General features: G+C 63.8%; 1 protein-coding gene across 4 annotated transcripts in view; it reads left to right on the top strand.

Moving 5' to 3' along the window:
• Positions 1 to 21,677, top strand: part of LOC142021595 (ankyrin repeat and fibronectin type-III domain-containing protein 1-like) — a 395,272-nt gene that overhangs the window by 358,600 nt on the left and 14,995 nt on the right. For all 4 annotated transcript variants that reach the window (XM_075010621.1, XM_075010622.1, XM_075010624.1 and 1 more), the window contains 8 exons: positions 4,707 to 4,908; positions 5,596 to 5,803; positions 7,128 to 7,322; positions 7,493 to 7,606; positions 8,729 to 8,826; positions 14,918 to 15,008; positions 17,176 to 17,283; positions 18,023 to 18,122. In XM_075010621.1, the coding sequence (XP_074866722.1) occupies positions 4,707 to 4,908; positions 5,596 to 5,803; positions 7,128 to 7,322; positions 7,493 to 7,606; positions 8,729 to 8,826; positions 14,918 to 15,008; positions 17,176 to 17,283; positions 18,023 to 18,122 (1,116 nt within the window). The remainder of the gene's footprint in view (positions 1 to 4,706; positions 4,909 to 5,595; positions 5,804 to 7,127; positions 7,323 to 7,492; positions 7,607 to 8,728; positions 8,827 to 14,917; positions 15,009 to 17,175; positions 17,284 to 18,022; positions 18,123 to 21,677) is intronic.

Here is a 21,677-nt window from a genome sequence, read left to right as displayed (position 1 = left end):
CTCAGCCCTTTCAGTGGCCACTGGAGCACCATTCCACATGCTCCGAGCAGTTCTGAGGTACCAGGGAGACACAGCAGGAGTCTCGCATCCCATTTTGGGCCTCCCGCTACAGGAGGATGAGAACAAATCGGAACCAGTCCAGAGGAGGGCAACGAAAATGATGAGGGGGCTGGGGCATGTGACCTACCAGGAGAGGCTGAGGGATTTGGGCTGATTTAGTCTGCAGAAGGGAAGAGTGAGGGTGATTTGATGGCAGCCTTCAGCTGCCTGCAGGGGGGTAATAGAGAGGCTGGAGAAAGGCTGTTCTGGGTCGTGGCAAATGACAGAACAGGAGCAATGGGCTCAAGCTGCAGTGGGGGAGGTGTGGGTTGGACATTAGGAAGAACTCTTTCCCCGGGAGGGTAGGAAGCCACGGGACTGGATTACCTAGGGAGGTGGTGGAATCTCCATCCCTCGAGGCTTTTAAGTCCCAGCTTGACAGCATCCTGGGTGGGATGATTTAGTTGGGGTTGATCCTGCCTGGGGCAGGGGGTTGGACTCGATGGCCTCTTGAGGTCTCTTCCATTCCTAATGTTTTATGATGCTGTCTCCTGTGGTCCTATGAAAGGGAGGGAGTGTGGACTGTATTTGGAAAAGGGACCTGCTTGCAGAGGCAAACTGTCTGTTCTTTTATGTGTGTCTTTGTATGACATTTTACGAGATTAACGACTCTCCCCACCGCCCACAGAAAAATCCTCTCCCCCCCCCACCATCTTCCCAGCCAAATGCAGCATGTTGTACGAAACCCGTCATTCACCTCCCAAAACCATGCAAATCCCAAGCCCTGGGATGCAGTTGGAGAGCCGGGCCGCGGCCATACCCGTCAAACGTGGAAGCCATTTACGCCCAACTTGAATTTCATACTTGGTCTGTTTGTGCGATTGGCCAAACTGCAGCCTTTTGCCCAAAGCACACCCCTTCTGTGGCAGAACCCAGGCCGGCATCTGAATTTTGCGACTTGGGCCTACCTTGAGTGCAAACAGACCTTTTAATCTGTAGGATAAACCGCACCAAATGTCAGCCAATCTCTCCAGCACCTGCAGTGTGTAAAGAGCACAATAATAAGAGCCACAGCAGTTAAAGGAATTCTGCAACCCTGACTGTCTAATCTAAAATCAGAACCATCAGCTGAGTGCCGCTCAGCTGCCGTTAAGACCTTTATTTCTGATAATGGTTTCATAAATAATCATTATCACTTTCCCAGCTTTCTGTCTCTCCGTCTCCAGAATATTATCTCAGCATCGCCCGCTAGACACGTCACACGCGATATAACATTCACCCCAGTGGAGTCTGAAACACTAACGTGACCTGCACAGCAGCTCGTTTAAGATTCAGCTTCAACATTTCTCCGTTCCTATTCCAGACTATGAGGACAAGAATGAAATACATTCTGTCCAGTGCAGTGAAACTAAATATGCCACTGCTTCAGCTCTGCTTTAGGTGAAATCAAGAGGAGTTTGGGTATTGATTGCAAAGGAATAGGATCAGACCCTTTCTCTGAGCTTGATCCGACAGTACAAATACTTGTTAAAATAATAGATGACTGACCTGTGACGGACTCAGTTCTAAAGGATCTGCTCTGGGAAGACACGCATTGAAGTCAAAGATGGGCTTTGCTGAATAAAACACGAGTAAAGATACAGGATCTGGCCCCGAAAGAGAGCTGTCCCCAAACGCCAGTGGTAGCCCATAGTCTAAGATGAAAAGGATCTGAAAAATCCCAGGCACTTTATCCATTGATGATGACGTGTTAGAGGGGAGGAAAGATGTTCTCATCCTGCTAAGATGGCCTTTAGGTAGCGACTCGTAGAGGTGCCTACAATGTGCCAGTTTGCAAAGGAGTAAAGGAGGCCAAGAAAGACAGAAATGATTAATCTGCGTGTAATTAATCTTTTTGTCTCCCTGTCAGTAAAAGTTGGGGTTTGTCTGTGTTGCCTTCATGATGCACACAAAGACATTTGAAAAATAAACACTCTTGCTGGGAGGCTGCAAATCACTCACTTTGCATTGGGCAACTCTAGGGAGTTACGTGGATTGCCGATGCGCAGTTCTAGCTACAGTAATTGCATAGCTAGAATCGACTTATCTGCAATCAGCTTACACAGCTGTCCAAACAGAGGGAGGTTGACGGGAGAGTTTCTCTCGTCGGCCATCCTTGCGATATTGAGGAGTACGGGGGTCGGAGGCCGACCCCAGAGAGTTCGATTTCATGCATGTCCACTCGGCACGTGAAATCAAACTCTAGAAGATGGATCCTGACTGGGTCAGTCTTCCCGGTAGTGTAGCCACACCTGTTGCTGCCAAGTCCAAAACTCAGTTGTGCTTGTTTCGCCAGCAGATCAGTGCTGAAACTTCCCTCCAGTAGGCCAGCCAGGTACATCACGTGAAGAAGGTGTGTTTCCAGGAGCTGGCAGGGAGCACTCACTATTTCCAATGTTTGCGTTGTTATTGCAAGTCTTGCAATATGTGGTGTTTTCTTAAACTCCTGGAATCATACTGTTATGTGAAGCCCTCAGCTTTGATTTAAATCGAAGTCAGTTTCTAGACCTTGTAATTGGAGAGAGAGGCTTGCAAAAGTTAATCCAAAATGCTCAGAAAACAAGACAGAAAACACCCTTCATTGTTCATTATTTTCTAGTAATCACTTGATTTTAAGAGCCTCTTGATTTTGGGGACTGACTCGTGAATTTTTGAAAGCGTAGGATTGGTAATACTGGAACACACAAAATCCAGAGCTCAGGACCTAACGATACATGAATAAAAATAGCATAATCATATTCAGCAACTCCAGTCCTTTCCAGAGGCACCTTCCTTGACATACTTCATATCATATTAGTTGCAATAAGAAATCTTATAACAGAAGTAGCAACAATGGTCTACCGGTCACGTTTTAATCAGGTAACGTCACAACATGTATTTCTAAACATCTTAGGCCACTGGTGATTTCGGTAGGACTTTGCAGACAGAGCTGCTCCTCGGGTTGGCTGAAAGTGCTTGCTGCGTGTCTAGCTGCAAAGTCTAAGGTCAATGGATTTTCCTTGGATAGTTTTAGTCCTTTGCAGTCCCTTAAGTGGTACAAGAACTTTCACCTTGACTGAGGGAGAGCGGGAGGGTACCTGGGCACAAATGCCTTGTGTCAAGCTTTTCAGCATAGCACCCCTGTTTCACATGCAGCTGTATGCACATGCAGTTCCCAACTTTCGGATGTCAGATTGCCCCAGTGAAACTACCCCAGTGTATTCGCCCATGTGCTTGCACCTAAGTACGTGCGTGGGCCTGCCCTCCCTCCAGGTCCGTACTCAGATGATCAGCCAAGCCAATGCCCAGGCAACATCCATTCTGCTGTTTGCAGTGCTCTGTCTTGAGATGAGCTAACACAGGTCTTTCACACAGGCTGGGAGGCTCCCTCCCAGCTACCGGGGGAGACAGAGCCTGCCACACCTCGGACCACTTCAGCTTCGGTTGCATTGCGGTTCTAACTTCTACCACAGTTAGAGGAACCCTCATCACCAGCAGTAGATTCGAGTTTAGACATTGCAGCCACTTGGAGTTAAAGGGAGGTCTGGGCAGAACAAGAGTGTACCCAAACTTCCTCTCCATTGTAACTTTTCCTTTTTAAAAAAAAAAAGGATTCATCTTTACTTTTCTCAGCCTCCCTGATTTCTGCCCACAAAGGTAGATCGTGGAAATCTGACACCAAGTCTCATCCGATTTTCAGCCTGGATTAGCACTCTAGCTGTTCTGCCGTCAGTCTGAACTTCGGGCCATTTATTTGCCTAGAGTCTTGGAGCATTTGTTCCCACCCCTCCCCAGAGCAATTGTTAAAGCGTTTGCAGTTTTCTTGGACTTGTCGTGACAATAAAATTGACAGTGTTCTGTCCCATTCAGGTTCTTCCATGTGAGTGGAAACCAACCAGTCAGGAAAAAATGTGCCTTTTTCGATGTGGTGACTTTAATTTGAAATTCTTTATTGCTACATTTTCAAGCACTGAGCGATGCCATGCAAATTACATTGTCAAAGCGCAAATTAATCTACTAAAAAGTAGCTTGCTGTGACTCGTTTGTCTGTCTTGGGCCAGAGTCTTCTGTCTCTCAGTGGCGTCGATCAGGAGCGACTCCAAGTAAGTCAGTGGTGCTACACGAGTGTAAACGGAGAAGGGAGATCAGGCTGTGTGCTCTCAAACTTGACCCAATTTGACAGCAAAGTTTATAGAGCTGAATAAGTGATTGTACCGAGAGGGGTTCTCAGTGGATGTGTTGTCGGAAGGGCCCAGCATTGGGTAACCTCTTCTCTCTGAAGGTGAGCATGGCTGTGGGGAGAGAGCTTGGCCAACGCTCAGTGCTTTGGAAAATTCCCACACCCCCATACTAAAGGGTGGACCTGAGATTTCAGGTGTTGGGCGAGGACCCAGGAGAGCAAGGTTCAGTTCTGGGCTCTGCCAGAGCAGTCCCATGTGTCTGTGTCCCATCTGTGTGGGAGGAGGCTGATATCGCCCCAGGGTGTGCTTGAGGGTAGGTTCCCAGGCACAGCTGAGGCTCCCAGGAGCTGTGATGATGAGGCCAATGTAGATCCCACCAACAGTCCTAGTAGCATTTACAAGACGGATCTCGGCCAGCTCCTCCTCCCTTTTGCGTCATTACCTCCCTCGCTCGCTCTCGTTCCTCAGGTCTTCCTCGCCTAAGATGACGCAGCAGATGCGGGACCTTCAGCTGGCCCAGGCCAGGAAGCCGCCGGGACCCTCCTCCCCGAACGCTGCCAAGAGGCTTTACCGTAACCTCTCAGGGAAGTTCCGCGTTAACTACACTTCGTTCGACGAGGGCAGCTTGCCAGGGAGGAGTGAGAAGGAGAAGCTGCGCAAGGCCTACCTGGTGAGGGCTCTGGCTGGTGGGGGAGCGCGATGACCCCCATGATGGCTGGAAGGGACCTCAGGAGGCCATCTAGCCCAGCCCCCTCGGTGCAGCCCTGGGCAATGCTGGGCCCACCCTGATGTGACGGTTGGTGAGGGGTGAGGTGGATCCCTCCCCCTAGCCTGATTGTGGTGCACACAGCCCAGCCAAGGAGCTGGCTGGGGGTGAGCTGCAGTGAAGTCCATCCCTTTGGTGCCGGCATAACTCAGCTGAATGGCTCCTCAGCAGAGGGACATTTCCTAACCCTTTGTTTTCCAAAAGCGCCTCATCAGCTCCGCAGCAGGACCCGTCGCTCGAGACTGCCTGGCGCAGCCGGGTCCCAGTCCGCGGCCGGGGCTCCCGGAGGCGGCGGTAACAGGCCTGGTGCCCAATGAACCCACCAGCATTCAGCGCGCTGTCCTAGGCCTGGTGCGGCCCCCAGTAATGAGCCCCTTCCCCTGGGGCCTTGTGAAGTCAGGGCTCAGCTTTCCTGGTGGAACCTGGCAACGCACCCAGCCCACAGCTGCTGCCTGTTACTGGCCCTGCTCCGCTCCCCACCCGCCCGCAGTGAGTGCGAGAGTTGGAGTGGAGCCTGGCCGAGGCTCTGCAAGGGAAGCCAGGTGGGGCAGCGCCCCGGGCTCAGGGTGCCCGCGGCTTGTGTCGTTGCAGTTCCAGAGCAACGCGGTGCTCTTTGAGGCTGTCGAGCTGCAGGATCTGGACAGGGTGCAGGAGCTGCTCAAGCAGTACAGTCCCGAGGAGCTGGACCTCAACACTCCCAACAGCGAGGGGCTGCTGCCCCTGGATATCGCCATCATGACCAACAACGCTCCCATTGCCAGGGTGCTGCTGCAGGCCGGCGCCAAGGAGAGTCCCCACTGTAAGTCACCGTTACGGGGTGTATGTCTCATGTCCTCCCTCTCTGCCGCGTGCCGTCAGTGCCAATGCAGCGCTGAGCGCCCCCAGCTCTGCCGGCCCAGGGGAGGAGGGCTGAGGAAGAGGAGGCTGTGGCGTGGAGACCCTCGGGCTAGCGAGGAGGTGGGCGCGTGGGGGTGACGCTGGTCCCCTACTCTGTGGCGTGATGGAACAGTAGGAGGGGCTCCGGAGCAACCTCAGGAAGGCCTGCCCGGGCCTGGGCAGCCAGGGCTGTGGGACGCCGCACCCGGGAGCATGCGCCTTTCCAAAGCAGGACTCAAACCTGGGCGGGCGAGGCCCTGCGGGCAGCCGCAGGGGAGACCTGTGAGCCCCTTCTGTCCAGGGCTCGCCCTCCGTGCCTGGCCCCAGGTGGCCCTGAGGGGGAGGCAGGTGGGTGCGTCTGCAGCACCAACCCGGAGCCTGCCACTTACTCCCCTTTGCTGCCTCGGGGCACAGGGTGAGGAGCCAGGGGCCGGCTCTGGAAGTGAGGCGACCGCTCCAGCCTCTGCTGGGCCGCTTGTGCCCTCCCAGGCCCGGCTGGAGAAAGGGGCTGGGCGCAGAGGTGTGGGGACTGTGTCCTGTCACAGTGCCCTGGGGGAATGAGGGTCCCCTGTTTAAATCTGTCCAGCGGGTGCCCTGTTAGCATTACTGCCTCCCCGCAAGGAGGCTGCCCTGGGCACTAGGCTGGGAGCGGGCCCGTGCAGACAGCCTGCGGTGGGGTGGGGCCAGCTGGCAGAGGAGCAGAGACCAGTTCAGAGAGTGGGTTGAGCCCCTCTGCCTTTGCAGCAGAGTCAGGAAGGCCCACAGGCTCCCCCGGCTTAACGCAGCTCTGAACACCAGACCCTGACCCCGGTTCCCCAAGCAGTGGGGTGTATGTACCAGGGCCGGGGCAGCTGGAGGGAACAGGCTGTCTCAACAGGGGAACAGGCTCCCCTGCCGCTCGCCCTGGGCCTAGGAACAGATGCTCCAGACAGCTTTCAATGGCACCGTGGGCCAGCTCCAGCCAGACGCCGTGAGAGCTAGGCTGGGGCAGTGCACCGAAGGGTGGGGCTGGGGCTGGGGCTGGGACTGCAGCCCAGCCAGTAGCTCCGAGACTACCTGGCTCGCCTGGCCGGCGGGCAGCCCTAGAGATGGGCTCTGCGCCGTTCCACCACTGGAGGACGTGACTCAGGGTGAGCCACTGGTGGCAATGTCACAGAGGTGGCAAGGGGGAAGCCCACGGCACAGCAGAGAGTCAGAGCCCAGGTGCGGGGCTGCAGCTAACTGCCCTCTTTCTCTCCGCCCGGCAGTCCTGAGCCTGGAGAGTCGCGCCGTGCACCTGGCCACGCTGGTGCGGGAGGCAGAGCAACGTGTCAACGAGCTCACAGCCCAGGTGGTGAACGAGGCTCCTGGCGCTGACTGCTCTGAGAAGGAGAAGCAGATGAAGGCGTGGGAGTGGCGCTACCGGCTTTATAAGCGCATGAAAGCCGGGTTCGAGCACGCCCGTGAGTGCCCAGGGACTGGCCCGTGGCCTGGAGCGGGGAGGGCCCGGAGGGATGCAGTGCCTGGCTGGGACGTGGGATGCGGGGAATTGCCCTGGGGGCTGCAGATTGCTCCCCAGTGGTCACAGCAGTGTGTGCCCAGGTGTGTACCTACCCCCGTCCTCTGTTCCCAGGTGTGCCGGACCCACCCGCTAGCGTGCACCTGTCCGTGGCCAGCAGCAGCTCTGTGCAGGTGATCTTCGGGGAGCCCCTGAGCGTCAACTCAGCCGTTGTCACCAAATACAAAGGTGAGGCCGTGGCAGAGCCTCACACCCCTGGCCCGGTAGGAGCTGCCGAAGGAGGCAGGCCCGACGCACGTGTGCTCGGGGGAGAAGGCAGCAAGGTCGAGTAGTTAGGGCGCCAGGCTAGGAGTCAGCAGAGCTGGCTTTATTCCCGGTGGCTTTCAGCGCTCTGGGCTGAGTCGTTTGCTGGTCTGTGCAGCGACGTGGGAGAGCTGCCGCTGGCAAGCGTGCCTGTGAGCACAGAAGCAGTGGGATCTCTGCTCTGGCCTGAGGCCGGGGCGCTTTGCCTCTCCCCCTTCTTCTACGAACCTTTCAAAGAGGGGTAAGATCCCGCCAGGCAGTCCTGCTGGCGGCCGGCTTGTTGCAGAACGACCCCCTTCTGGTCACTGCCTAGAACCCGAGAGGCTGCCAGGACCGAAGGGCACTCGATGATATTGGCAAGGGTGTTACAAAGCCCGGTTCCAGCTCAGGATGGGCCCCTGCTGCAAACACCCTGGAGAGGTCGGAAAGTCTGGCCCGGGTCTGCTCCGCCAGAGGAGATGTGTGGGCCAGGCACTGAACTCTGAGCCTGGCTCTTCCCGGTCCGGGTCGCCGGATCCCCTTTGGCGTTAGCGCCTGCTGCCGCCGAGGGGTTTCCTTCCCCCCTGTCCAGCTGCTGTGTCCTCTAATGTCTGGCGCTTCCAGCTGAGTCCTCAAAATCAGGCGCCACCAAATCCTGATGCTGAATGTACCGGGCCCTCCCTCTGTGCCTCTTCCACGCCGGTGTCTGCTCTTTTCATCTCCAGGCTCATCCGTCTGTCCATCAGGCCTGTCCGCCTGCCTGTCCGCCCCTCCCCCCCGGTTCGGCACTCGGTCTCTGCCGTGCCCAGACACGCAGCCGGGCCTGTGGGGGTGTTGGCGTTGTGGTGAAAGCCTGGGGCAGACGCTTTCTGCTCCATTTCACACCTCCTCCTCTTGGCCCCTCTGTGCCTTGTCTTGGACGTCTCTCCAGCCTGCCCAGCTGGCTCGGCCACCTCCAGCTCTGGTTCCATAGCCCGGCCCCTGCAGCAGCCGTAGCGCCCGTGGCAGGCTGGTGCTGTGCGCTCGCCCAGGCCGGCTGACCAGCTTGGGGCCTCTCTTTGTCTGCAGTTGAGTGGAGCTGTTCCCCGACCTTCTCCCCGCCACTGGGAGAGGTGGTGATCAACCAGCTTCGGGACCTTCACTACACCATCCGGGGGCTCGTGTCGGTGAGTGAGCTCTGTGCCTCAGCCCTCCCTCGGAGCCGTGCACGGGGGCTTGGCACGGCTGCCCTGCCCCTGGAGTCATCGCAGGGCCGCTGAGCACCACGGCAGCCGCCCGCGTAACTCCCACCAGGCCTGGCTCTGCTCCGAGCGAAACCACGGCAGCCACCAGCCTCCCTGGGCCATGGCCCCCTTTGCACACACGCGCCCATCACAGGGCCTGGCCCCGGACTTCGTTCGTTCAGCCTGCGAGAGGGTTGGAGGGCGTCCTCCTCTGGCCCCAGCCCCAGCGCGGCCTGCCTGCACCCCAAACTCCGCCCCTCGGCCCCACCCCTGCACCTCCGCCCTCAGCCGGAGCCTCACACCCTGCACCTCAACCCTCTCCCCACCCCTGAACCACCTCTTCCGCAGCAAACCCCCTCCTGCCTGCACCCCAAACTCCGCCCCTCGGCCCCACCCCTGCACCTCCGCCCTCAGCCGGAGCCTCACACCCTGCACGTCAACCCTCTCCCCACCCCTGAACCACCTCTTCCGCAGCAAACCCCCTCCTGCCTGCACCCCAAACTCCGCCCCTCGGCCCCACCCCTGCACCTCCGCCCTCAGCCGGAGCCTCACACCCTGCACCTCAACCCTCTCCCCACCCCTGAACCACCTCTTCCGCAGCAAACCCCCTCCTGCCTGCACCCCAAACTCCGCCCCTCGGCCCCACCCCTGCACCTCCGCCCTCAGCCGGAGCCTCACACCCTGCACCTCAACCCTCTCCCCACCCCTGAACCACCTCTTCCGCAGCAAACCCCCTCCTGCCTGCACCCCAAACTCCGCCCCTCGGCCCCACCCCTGCACCTCCGCCCTCAGCCGGAGCCTCACACCCTGCACCTCAACCCTCTCCCCACCCCTGAACCACCTCTTCCGCAGCAAACCCCCTCCTGCCTGCACCCCAAACTCCGCCCCTCGGCCCCACCCCTGCACCTCCGCCCTCAGCCGGAGCCTCACACCCTGCACCTCAACGCTCTCCCCACCCCTGAACCACCTCTTCTGCAGCAAACCCCCTCCTGCCTGCACCCCAAACTCCGCCCCTAGGCCCCACCCCTGCACCTCCGCCCTCAGCCGGAGCCTCACACCCTGCACCTCAACCCTCTCCCCACCCCTGAACCACCTCTTCCGCAGCAAACCCCCTCCTGCCTCCACCCCAAACTCCGCCCCTCGGCCCCACCCCTGCACCTCCGCCCTCAGCCGGAGCCTCACACCCTGCACCTCAACCCTCTCCCCACCCCTGAACCACCTCTTCCGCAGCAAACCCCCTCCTGCCTGCACCCCAAACTCCGCCCCCTGGCCCCACCCCTGCACCTCCGCCCTCAGCCGGAGCCTCACACCCTGCACCTCAACCCTCTCCCCAACCCTGAACCACCTCTTCCGCAGCAAACCCCCTCCTGCCTGCACCCCAAACTCCGCCCCTCGGCCCCACCCCTGCACCTCCGCCCTCAGCCGGAGCCTCACACCCTGCACCTCAACCCTCTCCCCACCCCTGAACCACCTCTTCCGCAGCAAACCCCCTCCTGCCTGCACCCCAAACTCCGCCCCTCGGCCCCACCCCTGCACCTCCGCCCTCAGCCGGAGCCTCACACCCTGCACCTCAACCCTCTCCCCACCCCTGAACCACCTCTTCCGCAGCAAACCCCCTCCTGCCTGCACCCCAAACTCCGCCCCTCGGCCCCACCCCTGCACCTCCGCCCTCAGCCGGAGCCTCACACCCTGCACCTCAACCCTCTCCCCACCCCTGAACCACCTCTTCCGCAGCAAACCCCCTCCTGCCTGCACCCCAAACTCCGCCCCCCGGCCCCACCCCTGCACCTCCGCCCTCAGCCGGAGCCTCACACCCTGCACCTCAACCCTCTCCCCACCCCTGAACCACCTCTTCCGCAGCAAACCCCCTCCTGCCTGCACCCCAAACTCCGCCCCCCGGCCCCACCCCTGCACCTCCGCTCTCAGCCGGAGCCTCACACCCTGCACCTCAACCCTCTCCCCACCCCTGAACCACCTCTTCCGCAGCAAACCCCCTCCTGCCTGCACCCCAAACTCCGCCCCTCGGCCCCACCCCTGCACCTCCGCCCTCAGCCGGAGCCTCACACCCTGCACCTCAACCCTCTCCCCACCCCTGAACCACCTCTTCCGCAGCAAACCCCCTCCTGCCTGCACCCCAAACTCCGCCCCTCGGCCCCACCCCTGCACCTCCGCCCTCAGCCGGAGCCTCACACCCTGCACCTCAACCCTCTCCCCAACCCTGAACCACCTCTTCCGCAGCAAACCCCCTCCTGCCTGCACCCCAAACTCCGCCCCTCGGCCCCACCCCTGCACCTCCGCCCTCAGCCGGAGCCTCACACCCTGCACCTCAACCCTCTCCCCACCCCTGAACCACCTCTTCCGCAGCAAACCCCCTCCTGCCTGCACCCCAAACTCCGCCCCCCGGCCCCACCCCTGCACCTCCGCCCTCAGCCGGAGCCTCACACCCTGCACCTCAACCCTCTCCCCACCCCTGAACCACCTCTTCCGCAGCAAACCCCCTCCTGCCTGCACCCCAAACTCCGCCCCCCGGCCCCACCCCTGCACCTCCGCCCTCAGCCGGAGCCTCACACCCTGCACCTCAACCCTCTCCCCACCCCGAACCACCTCTTCCGCAGCAAACCCCTTCCTGCCTGCACCCCAAACTCCGCCCCCCGGCCCCACCCCTGCACCTCCGCCCTCAGCCGGAGCCTCACACCCTGCACCTCAACCCTCTCCCCACCCCTGAACCACCTCTTCCGCAGCAAACCCCCTCCTGCCTGCACCCCAAACTCCGCCCCCCGGCCCCACCCCTGCACCTCAGCCGGAGCCTCACACCCTGCACCTCAACCCTCTCCCCACCCCTGAACCACCTCTTCCGCAGCAAACCCCCTCCTGCCTGCACCCCAAACTCCGCCCCTCAGCCCCACCCCTGCACCTCCGCCCTCAGCCGGAGCCTCACACCCTGCACCTCAACGCTCTCCCCACCCCTGAACCACCTCTTCCGCAGCAAACCCCCTCCTGCCTGCACCCCAAACTCCGCCCCCCGGCCCCACCCCTGCACCTCCGCCCTCAGCCAGAGCCTCACACCCTGCACATCAACCCTCTCCCCACCCCTGAACCACCTCTTCCGCAGCAAACCCCCTCCTGCCTGCACCCCAAACTCCGCCCCCCGGCCCCACCCCTGCACCTCCGCCCTCAGCCGGAGCCTCACACCCTGCACCTCAACCCTCTCCCCACCCCTGAACCACCTCTTCCACAGCAAACCCCCTCCTGCCTGCACCCCAAACTCCGCCCCTCGGCCCCACCCCTGCACCTCCGCCCTCAGCCGGAGCCTCACACCCTGCACCTCAACCCTCTCCCCACCCCTGAACCACCTCTTCCGCAGCAAACCCCCTCCTGCCTGCACCCCAAACTCCGCCCCTCGGCCCCACCCCTGCACCTCCGCCCTCAGCCGGAGCCTCACACCCTGCACCTCAACGCTCTCCCCACCCCTGAACCACCTCTTCCGCAGCAAACCCCCTCCTGCCTGCACCCCAAACTCTGCCCCTCGGCCCCACCCCTGCACCTCCGCCCTCAGCCGGAGCCTCACACCCTGCACGTCAACCCTCTCCCCACCCCTGAACCACCTCTTCCGCAGCAAACCCCCTCCTGCCTGCACCCCAAACTCCGCCCCCTGGCCCCACCCCTGCACCTCCGCCCTCAGCCGGAGCCTCACACCCTGCACCTCAACCCTCTCCCCACCCCTGAACCACCTCTTCCGCAGCAAACCCCCTCCTGCCTGCACCCCAAACTCCGCCCCCCGGCCCCACCCCTGCACCTCCGCCCTCAGCCGGAGCCTCACACCCTGCACCTCAACCCTCTCCCCACCCCTGAACCACCTCTTCCGCAGCAAACCCCCTCCTGCCTGCACCCCAAACTCCGCCCCTCAGCCCCACCCCTGCACCTCCGCCCTCAGCCGGAGCCTCACACCCTGCACCTCAACCCTCTCCCCACCCCTGAACCACCTCTTCCGCAGCAAACCCCCTCCTGCCTGCACCCCAAACTCCGCCCCTCGGCCCCACCCCTGCACCTCCGCCCTCAGCCGGAGCCTCACACCCTGCACCTCAACCCTCTCCCCACCCCTGAACCACCTCTTCCGCAGCAAACCCCCTCCTGCCTGCACCCCAAACTCTGCCCCTCGGCCCCAACCCTGCACCTCCGCCCTCAGCCGGAGCCTCACACCCTGCACCTCAACCCTCTCCCCAACCCTGAACCACCTCTTCCGCAGCAAACCCCCTCCTGCCTCCACCCCAAACTCCGCCCCTCGGCCCCACCCCTGCACCTCCGCCCTCAGCCGGAGCCTCACACCCTGCACCTCAACCCTCTCCCCAACCCTGAACCACCTCTTCCGCAGCAAACCCCCTCCTGCCTGCACCCCAAACTCCGCCCCTCGGCCCCACCCCTGCACCTCCGCCCTCAGCCGGAGCCTCACACCCTGCACCTCAACGCTCTCCCCACCCCTGAACCACCTCTGCCGCAGCAAACCCCCTCCTGCCTGCACCCCAAACTCCGCCCCTCGGCCCCACCCCTGCACCTCCGCCCTCAGCCAGAGCCTCACACCCTGCACCTCAACGCTCTCCCCACCCCTGAACCACCTCTTCCGCAGCAAACCCCTTCCTGCCTGCACCCCAAACTCCACTCCCGGCCCCACCCCTGCACCTCCGCCCTCAGCCGGAGCCTCACACCCTGCACCTCAACGCTCTCCCCACCCCTGAACCACCTCTTCCGCAGCAAACCCCCTCCTGCCTGCACCCCAAACTCTGCCCCTCGGCCCCACCCCTGCACCTCCGCCCTCAGCCGGAGCCTCACACCCTGCACCTCAACCCTCTCCCCACCCCTGAACCACCTCTTCCGCAGCAAACCCCCTCCTGCCTGCACCCCAAACTCCGCCCCCCGGCCCCACCCCTGCACCTCCGCCCTCAGCCGGAGCCTCACACCCTGCACCTCAACCCTCTCCCCACCCCTGAACCACCTCTTCCGCAGCAAACCCCCTCCTGCCTGCACCCCAAACTCCGCCCCTCGGCCCCACCCCTGCACCTCAGCCGGAGCCTCACACCCTGCACCTCAACCCTCTCCCCACCCCTGAACCACCTCTTCCGCAGCAAACCCCCTCCTGCCTGCACCCCAAACTCCGCCCCCCGGCCCCACCCCTGCACCTCCGCCCTCAGCCGGAGCCTCACACCCTGCACCTCAACCCTCTCCCCACCCCTGAACCACCTCTTCCACAGCAAACCCCCTCCTGCCTGCACCCCAAACTCCGCCCCCCGGCCCCACCCCTGCACCTCCGCCCTCAGCCGGAGCCTCACACCCTGCACCTCAACCCTCTCCCCACCCCTGAACCACCTCTTCTGCAGCAAACCCCCTCCTGCCTGCACCCCAAACTCCGCCCCCCGGCCCCACCCCTGCACCTCCGCCCTCAGCCGGAGCCTCACACCCTGCACCTCAACCCTCTCCCCACCCCTGAACCACCTCTTCCACAGCAAACCCCCTCCTGCCTGCACCCCAAACTCCGCCCCCCGGCCCCACCCCTGCACCTCCGCCCTCAGCCGGAGCCTCACACCCTGCACCTCAACCCTCTCCCCACCCCTGAACCACCTCTTCCGCAGCAAACCCCCTCCTGCCTGGTCCCACCCGGAGCCTGCACTCTGCCTGAGCCCAGCCCCACCCGGGAGCCCTCACTGCTGCATCAGCAGCTGTCGGGGGCCGGGACGGACCCGTGCTGGGCACCACCAGACCTGACCTGACGCGAACCTGTTGCCCCTGCACGCAGCAGGAGCCCGGCTGCTTCTGTGAGAGCTGGGCTGCCTGCGGGCTGTGCCATTCATTTCGCCCCTCACCCCAGCCCTCCCTGCCCCACCTGTAGCAGGAGCAGGGGGCAGGCACCACAGGGCGACTGCCAGCGGAAGGGAGGCTGCAAGGAGCCTTCTCCCCAGCAGCGTCAGGAGCAGTGGTGTGGTCTGAGGCTCTGGGCGTGGCCAGTCGGAGTTACAGCCTCACACCTCCTTGTCCCCTGCAGGGTACGGCCTACTACGTCCAGGTGTCGGCCTACAACATGAAGGGCTGGGGACCTCCGCAGGCCTCGGTGCCGCCCTTTGCCATCCCCTCCAGTAAGTGGGCGCACACGGGGCCTATTGGCAGGCTGGGGCTTTGGAGGGGGCACCGATGGTACAGGCCTGGGGCCCGTTAGTCGCCAGGCCACTGGGCACTGCTCTGCTAGGCAAGAAGGGGCTGGAAGGGCAGCAGATGACTTGTGGCCACCATGAGGCCCCTGCGCCCCTTCCACCCAGGGAGAAGCATCCTGACGGCCAAGGAAAAGGAGAGTCCAGGCATGTCTCTGGATCTGTGCCGGTGTGCCGGGGAGTGCCGTGGAGAGCCAGATCTGGGCATAGGAGAGTGCCTCCAGATTTACCCAGCCTCGCTGCGGCCTTCAGGGCAGGGGCTGGAGATGTGGGGGGCTCAGGGCAGCGGGGGGCTGCTCCCCATAGCCAGTCCAAGGTCGGCGGGCCATGCTGCATGGACAGAGCCTGTGCCGGGGCGGCTGTGGACATGCTGGCTGGTTGGAGTATGGCTGTCCCTGCTACCAGACCACCCCCCACCCGCCTTCTGCGCATACGATGAGAAGCAGTCCCATTCCGGGCACATCCCATTGCCCTGCCGCAGCCAGGCCCTCGCCTTGCTGGCCGTTATGAGAGAGGAATCTGGCGGTCCTAGCACTTAGCGGTTGTGAAGAGATCTTGGCCAGACTCGCAGACAGCCACACGGGCACACAGACGAGCTGTCTCGGCTGTATGGGAGAGGGCTTTGAGTGTGGCGTGTAACGTGTGTATAAGTACACGTTAGTCCATCCATAAACCCAGACACCTCTCTGCCTCCGGAGCCTGTGCAGGAGCAATGACTGGAGCTCTACTCCGCTCTGTGTGTATGATAACGGGGGCAGCCGTGGCCAGGAAATCGTAGAGAGAGTGCCGGCGAGGACAGTCGCCGTGATCTGGCAATGAGGAGACGTTTCCTCGAGGCTCACTTTCAAGCCTCTTCCCAGTGCAGGGGCAGCGGACTCTGCTTAGCGCAGTGAGAATCAGGCTCTGTGTGCGTGTATCGATACAGGCTGAATAGACTGATTATTCTTCTCTCCTTTGATGTACTCCCTTGCGCATGAATCTTTCACTTCCTTGGTGCGACCCCAGCAGAGCCTCCCTGGATGTTTTTAAAGCCCCTAAATGTAGTACCAGGTGCCGGCCAAAGTTGAGAGAGCTGGACTTCCGGTGGAAAACAGCAGCAAGGGAGGCCAAGTAGCGTACAGCTAATGTAGAGCCGTGGGACCAATGGCTGCCCCTCGCTCAGCCTTTCCGTCCCCTGGCAGCAGCCGCTGCTGGGCAGGGAGATTCTCTGTGTCGTGGGGGCGCCTCTTGCCCTCAGCACTGGCTGGTGGGAGGCAGTTTTAGCTCCGGGGAAGTCCCGGCGGAAGACACTGGAAAGATCTGTAAGTGGACAGTGAAGAGCAGCACGAGCTGTGACCTTGTTCTGTACCTTGGCGTGTCCTTGCCTCCTGCTGGCCACGGCTGTTCCAAGTCCACCCGCAGGGGGTCCCAGCCGGGTAGGTGAGTGGCGTGGGCGTGCTGGGGCTGGCCAGCGTCCCTCTGGAACTGGGACCCACCCAGAGAGATGGACTGGCTCTGCAGCACGGCCCAAGGCCAGTCTCCCAAGCCACTTGCTGCTGTGGGCCAGTGCAGGTGTCTCACGGGCCCCCCCAGAGTGGGCTCTGTGCTCCCGCACCGGCCTGTCCCGTCTGTTCGGAAGTGAAAGGGAGATCGAGGTGGTTGCTCTGTGAATCTGGTTCCCCTCTTCTGTACTCTGTCGCTTTACAACCGTCCCAGCCCTGGGCCTGGCCCCTGAGCAGGGCTCCAGCGAAGGTAGCAGAGCTGTGTCCGTTTGCACCCTCGTGGTTCTGGCCCATGTCCCCGGTGAGGCACGTGGTTGTTCCTGCCCCAGGGACAGACAGCAGCGGTGCCTCTCCGCTGGCCTCACTAGCCAGGATCCCAGGGCTGCTCCCTTCACCGCGTCCCTCCCAGGCCAGCGCAGCCAGGAGAGGCCGGGGGCAAGAGACGAGGCTCCGTCGCCCCCAGCCCAGGCCTGGCTGCTGTAGGGTGTTGGGACTTCCTGGAGATCTGGGGGCATGGAGCGGGTCGGGAAGGGAAGAGCTGTTCCTGTTAGCTGGGAGGGGCCACCTGAGACTGGCTCCGCCTGAGGTGGCATCAGCACCCTCCTGCCCCACAGACTGGCGGGAATACGACGGCAGAGCGCCCAGGCGACGGGGACAAGCCGAAGCCTTAGACCAGCTGCTCAGCCAGGTGAAGACTGTGCACCAGCACTGCGTGTGCCATGGTGAGTCCAGGTGTGCAGGCCGATGCTGCCGGCAGCGCGTGAGCCCGACTGCAGCCGGGGCTCCTCCTCGGGGCGCGATCCGAGTCGACAGGAGCGACAGTCTCAGCGCTAGAGTCAGTACAGCTTGTGCTGTCCCTCTGCCGATGACAGGCTGCCCTTGGCAGGAGGGTGCCCCTCTGGAAGGCCTTAGATGGCTTTGGGTGGGCCTGCCCCCTTCCCCATGCACTGCTGCCTGGCAGAAGCAGCTGCTGGGGACCACGGAGCATCAGAGCCACAACTCTGCGAGTGCGTTGCATGTCCCCCCCCAGAGGAGCCGGGGGGAGAAGCCGTTGCGGGCTCCGGGCTGAAGGCGTGAAGGAGCCGCCAACGAAAGCAGGAGGGAGGAGGTTACACGCGTCTGCTCCTCGAAGACGGGAACAGCCAGAGGCTCTGGGGCGCTGAAGTTTGCCCCTGGGCCCGCAGTGCCGCCGAGGCTCCTATACGCTCACTTGTGCTTCTGGCTCCAGGTCCAGAAGTGCAGAAATCTCCCCACCCCACGTAGCAAGTTAGCAGCAAAGTGGCTCTGGTGTCTGCACTCCCTGGTCCAGCACAGCCCCGGGGCAGAGTGGGGAGGGAAGCCCTGCCTGGCACGCAGCTGTCACCCCGCACTAGTCGCTGGCACTCAGCCTGCCGCAGCGGTGGGCACTGGGCCGCCGGTGCGCCCACATCCCGACGTTCTGCACGCTGCCTTCTCCTCCAGAGTCCTGCAAGAGCCAGCCCCAGAGCAGGAAGCACTCCGTCTCCAAGAGCCTGAAGCACCTTTTCCACCCCGGCAGCAAGTTCTTAAAGACCCTGAAAAGGTGAGAGCAGGCGGGAGAGCGGGCGCACCCGGGCGGATCACTCGGTAAGTGCCCCGTTCTGCTCCCCTCCGCCGCGGCAGCTGGCATGGGCCGCTGTCGGCCAGCCGGGGCCTGGGCTAGATGCCCCGCTGGTCTGAGCCGGTCTGGGGACGTGTCTCCCATCCCAGACTCACACCGCGCTGGCGTGGCACCAGGCGTCTGGACGTGGCGTGTGAGGAAAACAGCAGCAAAGCGTGATGAAAAACTTGAGCTTCAGTAGAAACTGGCTGGTCACTCCCGGGGCGAGCCAGTCAGCGGGGGGAGCTGGGCTGGCCGGTTAGCTGCCCAGCCGTGGAGGGGCAGGGGGCTAGTTACCTGCTACCCTCGGGCCCAGGGCTCCCAGGTGCCACTACCGTAGTAGCCAGCGTCCCAGGCCCTTTAAACCACCGCCACAGCCTCATGCTCTGGGTGGTGCTGAGGGCTGCCCAGGAAGGCGCTGTGTGCTCAGGTGGTGCTGAGAGCTGCCCAGGTAGGCGCTGTGTGCTCGGGTGGTGCTGGGGGATGCCTGTGGAAGGCGCTGTGTGCTCTGGTGGTGCTGAGAGCTGCCCGGGGAGGCGCTGTGTGCTCCGGGTGGTGCTGGGGGATGCCTGTGGGAGGCGCTGTGTGCTCTGGGTGGAGCTGAGAGCTGCCTGGGAGGCGCTGTGTGCTCTGGGTGGTGCTGGGGGATGCCTGTGGGAGGTGCTGTGTGCTCCGGGTGGCGCTGGGGGATGCCTGTGGGAGGCTCTGTGTGCTCTGGGTGGCGCTGAGGGCTGGCCAGGGAGGCGCTGTGTGCTCCGGGTGGTGCTGAGAGCTGCCGGGGTAGGCGCTGTGTGCTCCAGGTGGTGCTGGGGGATGCCTGTGGAAGGCGCTGTGTGCTCCGGGTGGCGCTGGGGGATGCCTGTGGGAGGCGCTGTGTGCTCCGGGTGGCGCTGAGGGCTGCCCAGGGAGGCGCTGTGTGCTCCGGGTGGCGCTGGGGGATGCCCAGGGAGGCGCTGTGTGCTCCAGGTGGCGCTGGGGGATGCCTGTGGGAGGTGCTGTGTGCTCCGGGGTGGCGCTGAGGGCTGCCCAGGGAGGCGCTGTGTGCTCCGGGTGGTGCTGAGAGCTGCCCGGGGAGGCGCTGTGTGCTCGGGTGGTGCTGAGAGCTGCCCGGGGAGGCGCTGTGTGCTCTGGGTGGCGCTGAGGGCTGCCCAGGGAGGCGCTGTGTGCTCCGGGTGGCGCTGAGGGCTGCCCAGGGAGGCGCTGTGTGCTCCGGGTGGCACTGGGGGATGCCTGTGGGAGGCGCTGTGTGCTCCGGGGTGGCGCTGAGGGCTGCCCAGGGAGGCGCTGTGTGCTCCGGGTGGCGCTGGGGGATGCCTGTGGGAGGCGCTGTGTGCTCCGGGGTGGCGCTGAGGGCTGCCCAGGGAGGCGCTGTGTGCTCCGGGTGGCACTGAGGGCTGCCTGGGGAGGCGCTGTGTGCTCCGGGTGGAGCTGAGGGCTGCCTGGGGAGGCGCTGTGTGCTCCGGGTGGAGCTGAGGGCTGCCCGGGGAGGCGCTGTGTGCTCCGGGTTGCGCTGGGGGATGCCTGGGGAGGCGCTGTGTGCTCTGGGTGGCGCTGAGGGCTGCCTGTGGGAGGCGCTGTGTGCTCGGGTGGTGCTGGGGGATGCCTGTGGGAGGCGCTGTGTGCTCCGGGTGGCGCTGAGGGCTGCCCGGGGAGGCGCTGTGTGCTCCGGGTTGCGCTGGGGGATGCCCGGGGAGGCGCTGTGTGCTCCGGGTTGCGCTGGGGGATGCCTGTGGGAGGCGCTGTGTGCTCCGGGTGGTGCTGAGGGCTGCCCGGGGAGGCGCTGCGTGCTCCGGGTGGCGCTGAGGGCTGCCCTGGGAGGCGCTGTGTGCTCCGGGTGGCGCTGGGGGATGCCCGGGGAGGCGCTGTGTGCTCTGGGTGGCGCTGAGGGCTGCCCTGGGAGGCGCTGTGTGCTCCGGGTGGTGCTGAGGGCTGCCCGGGGAGGCGCTGTGTGCTCCGGGTGGCGCTGAGGGCTGCCTGGGGAGGCACTGTGTGCTCTGGGTTGCGCTGGGGGATGCCTGGGGAGGCGCTGTGTGCTCCGGGTGGCGCTGGGGGATGCCCGGGGAGGCGCTGTGTGCTCTGGGTGGCGCTGGGGGCTGCCCGGGGAGGCGCTGTGTGCTCCGGGTGGCGCTGGGGGATGCCTGTGGGAGGCGCTGTGTGCTCCGGGTGGCACTGAGGGCTGCCCGGGGAGGCGCTGTGTGCTCCGGGTGGCGCTGAGGGCTGCCCGGGGAGGCGCTGTGTGCTCTGGGTGGCGCTGAGGGCTGCCCGGGGAGGCGCTGTGTGCTCCGGGTGGCGCTGAGGGCTGCCCGGGGAGGCGCTGTGTGCTCTGGGTGGCGCTGAGGGCTGCCCGGGGAGGCGCTGTGTGCTCCGGGTGGCGCTGGGGGATGCCTGGGGAGGCGCTGTGTGCTCCGGGTGGCGCTGGGGGATGCCCGGGGAGGCGCTGTGTGCTCTGGGTGGCGCTGAGGGCTGCCCGGGGAGGCGCTGTGTGCTCCGGGTGGCGCTGGGGGATGCCCGGGGAGGCGCTGTGTGCTCTGGGTGGCGCTGGGGGCTGCCCGGGGAGGCGCTGTGTGCTCCGGGTGGTGCTGGGGGATGCCCGGGGAGGCGCTGTGTGCTCCGGGTGGCACTGAGGGCTGCCCGGGGAGGCGCTGTGTGCTCCGGGTGGCGCTGAGGGCTGCCCGGGGAGGCGCTGTGTGCTCTGGGTGGCGCTGAGGGCTGCCCGGGGAGGCGCTGTGTGCTCCGGGTGGCGCTGGGGGATGCCCGGGGAGGCGCTGTGTGCTCCGGGTGGCGCTGGGGGATGCCTGTGGGAGGCGCTGTGTGCTCCGGGTGGTGCTGAGGGCTGCCCGGGGAGGCGCTGTGTGCTCCGGGTGGAGCTGGGGGATGCCTGTGGGAGGCGCTGTGTGCTCCGGGTGGCACTGAGGGCTGCCTGGGGAGGCGCTGTGTGCTCCGGGTGGCACTGAGGGCTGCCTGGGGAGGCGCTGTGTGCTCCGGGTGGCGCTGGGGGATGCCTGTGGGAGGCGCTGTGTGCTCCGGGTGGAGCTGGGGGATGCCCGGGGAGGCGCTGTGTGCTCCGGGTGGCGCTGGGGGATGCCTGTGGGAGGCGCTGTGTGCTCCGGGTGGTGCTGAGGGCTGCCCGGGGAGGCGCTGTGTGCTCCGGGTGGCGCTGGGGGATGCCTGTGGGAGGCGCTGTGTGCTCTGGGTGGCGCTGGGGGATGCCCGGGGAGGCGCTGTGTGCTCCGGGTGGCGCTGAGGGCTGCCCGGGGAGGCGCTGTGTGCTCCGGGTGGCGCTGGGGGATGCCTGTGGGAGGCGCTGTGTGCTCCGGGTGGAGCTGGGGGATGCCCGGGGAGGCGCTGTGTGCTCCGGGTGGCGCTGGGGGATGCCTGTGGGAGGCGCTGTGTGCTCTGGGTGGCACTGAGGGCTGCCTGGGGAGGCGCTGTGTGCTCCGGGTGGCGCTGGGGGATGCCCGGGGAGGCGCTGTGTGCTCCGGGTGGCGCTGGGGGATG

The sequence above is a fragment of the Carettochelys insculpta genome, chromosome 16 (assembly GCF_033958435.1).
Source record: "Carettochelys insculpta isolate YL-2023 chromosome 16, ASM3395843v1, whole genome shotgun sequence".
In the NCBI taxonomy this organism is placed as follows: domain Eukaryota; kingdom Metazoa; phylum Chordata; order Testudines; family Carettochelyidae; genus Carettochelys; species Carettochelys insculpta.
Note: the sequence above shows the minus strand (reverse complement) of the source record. Positions and strands in the feature narration are given on the sequence as shown.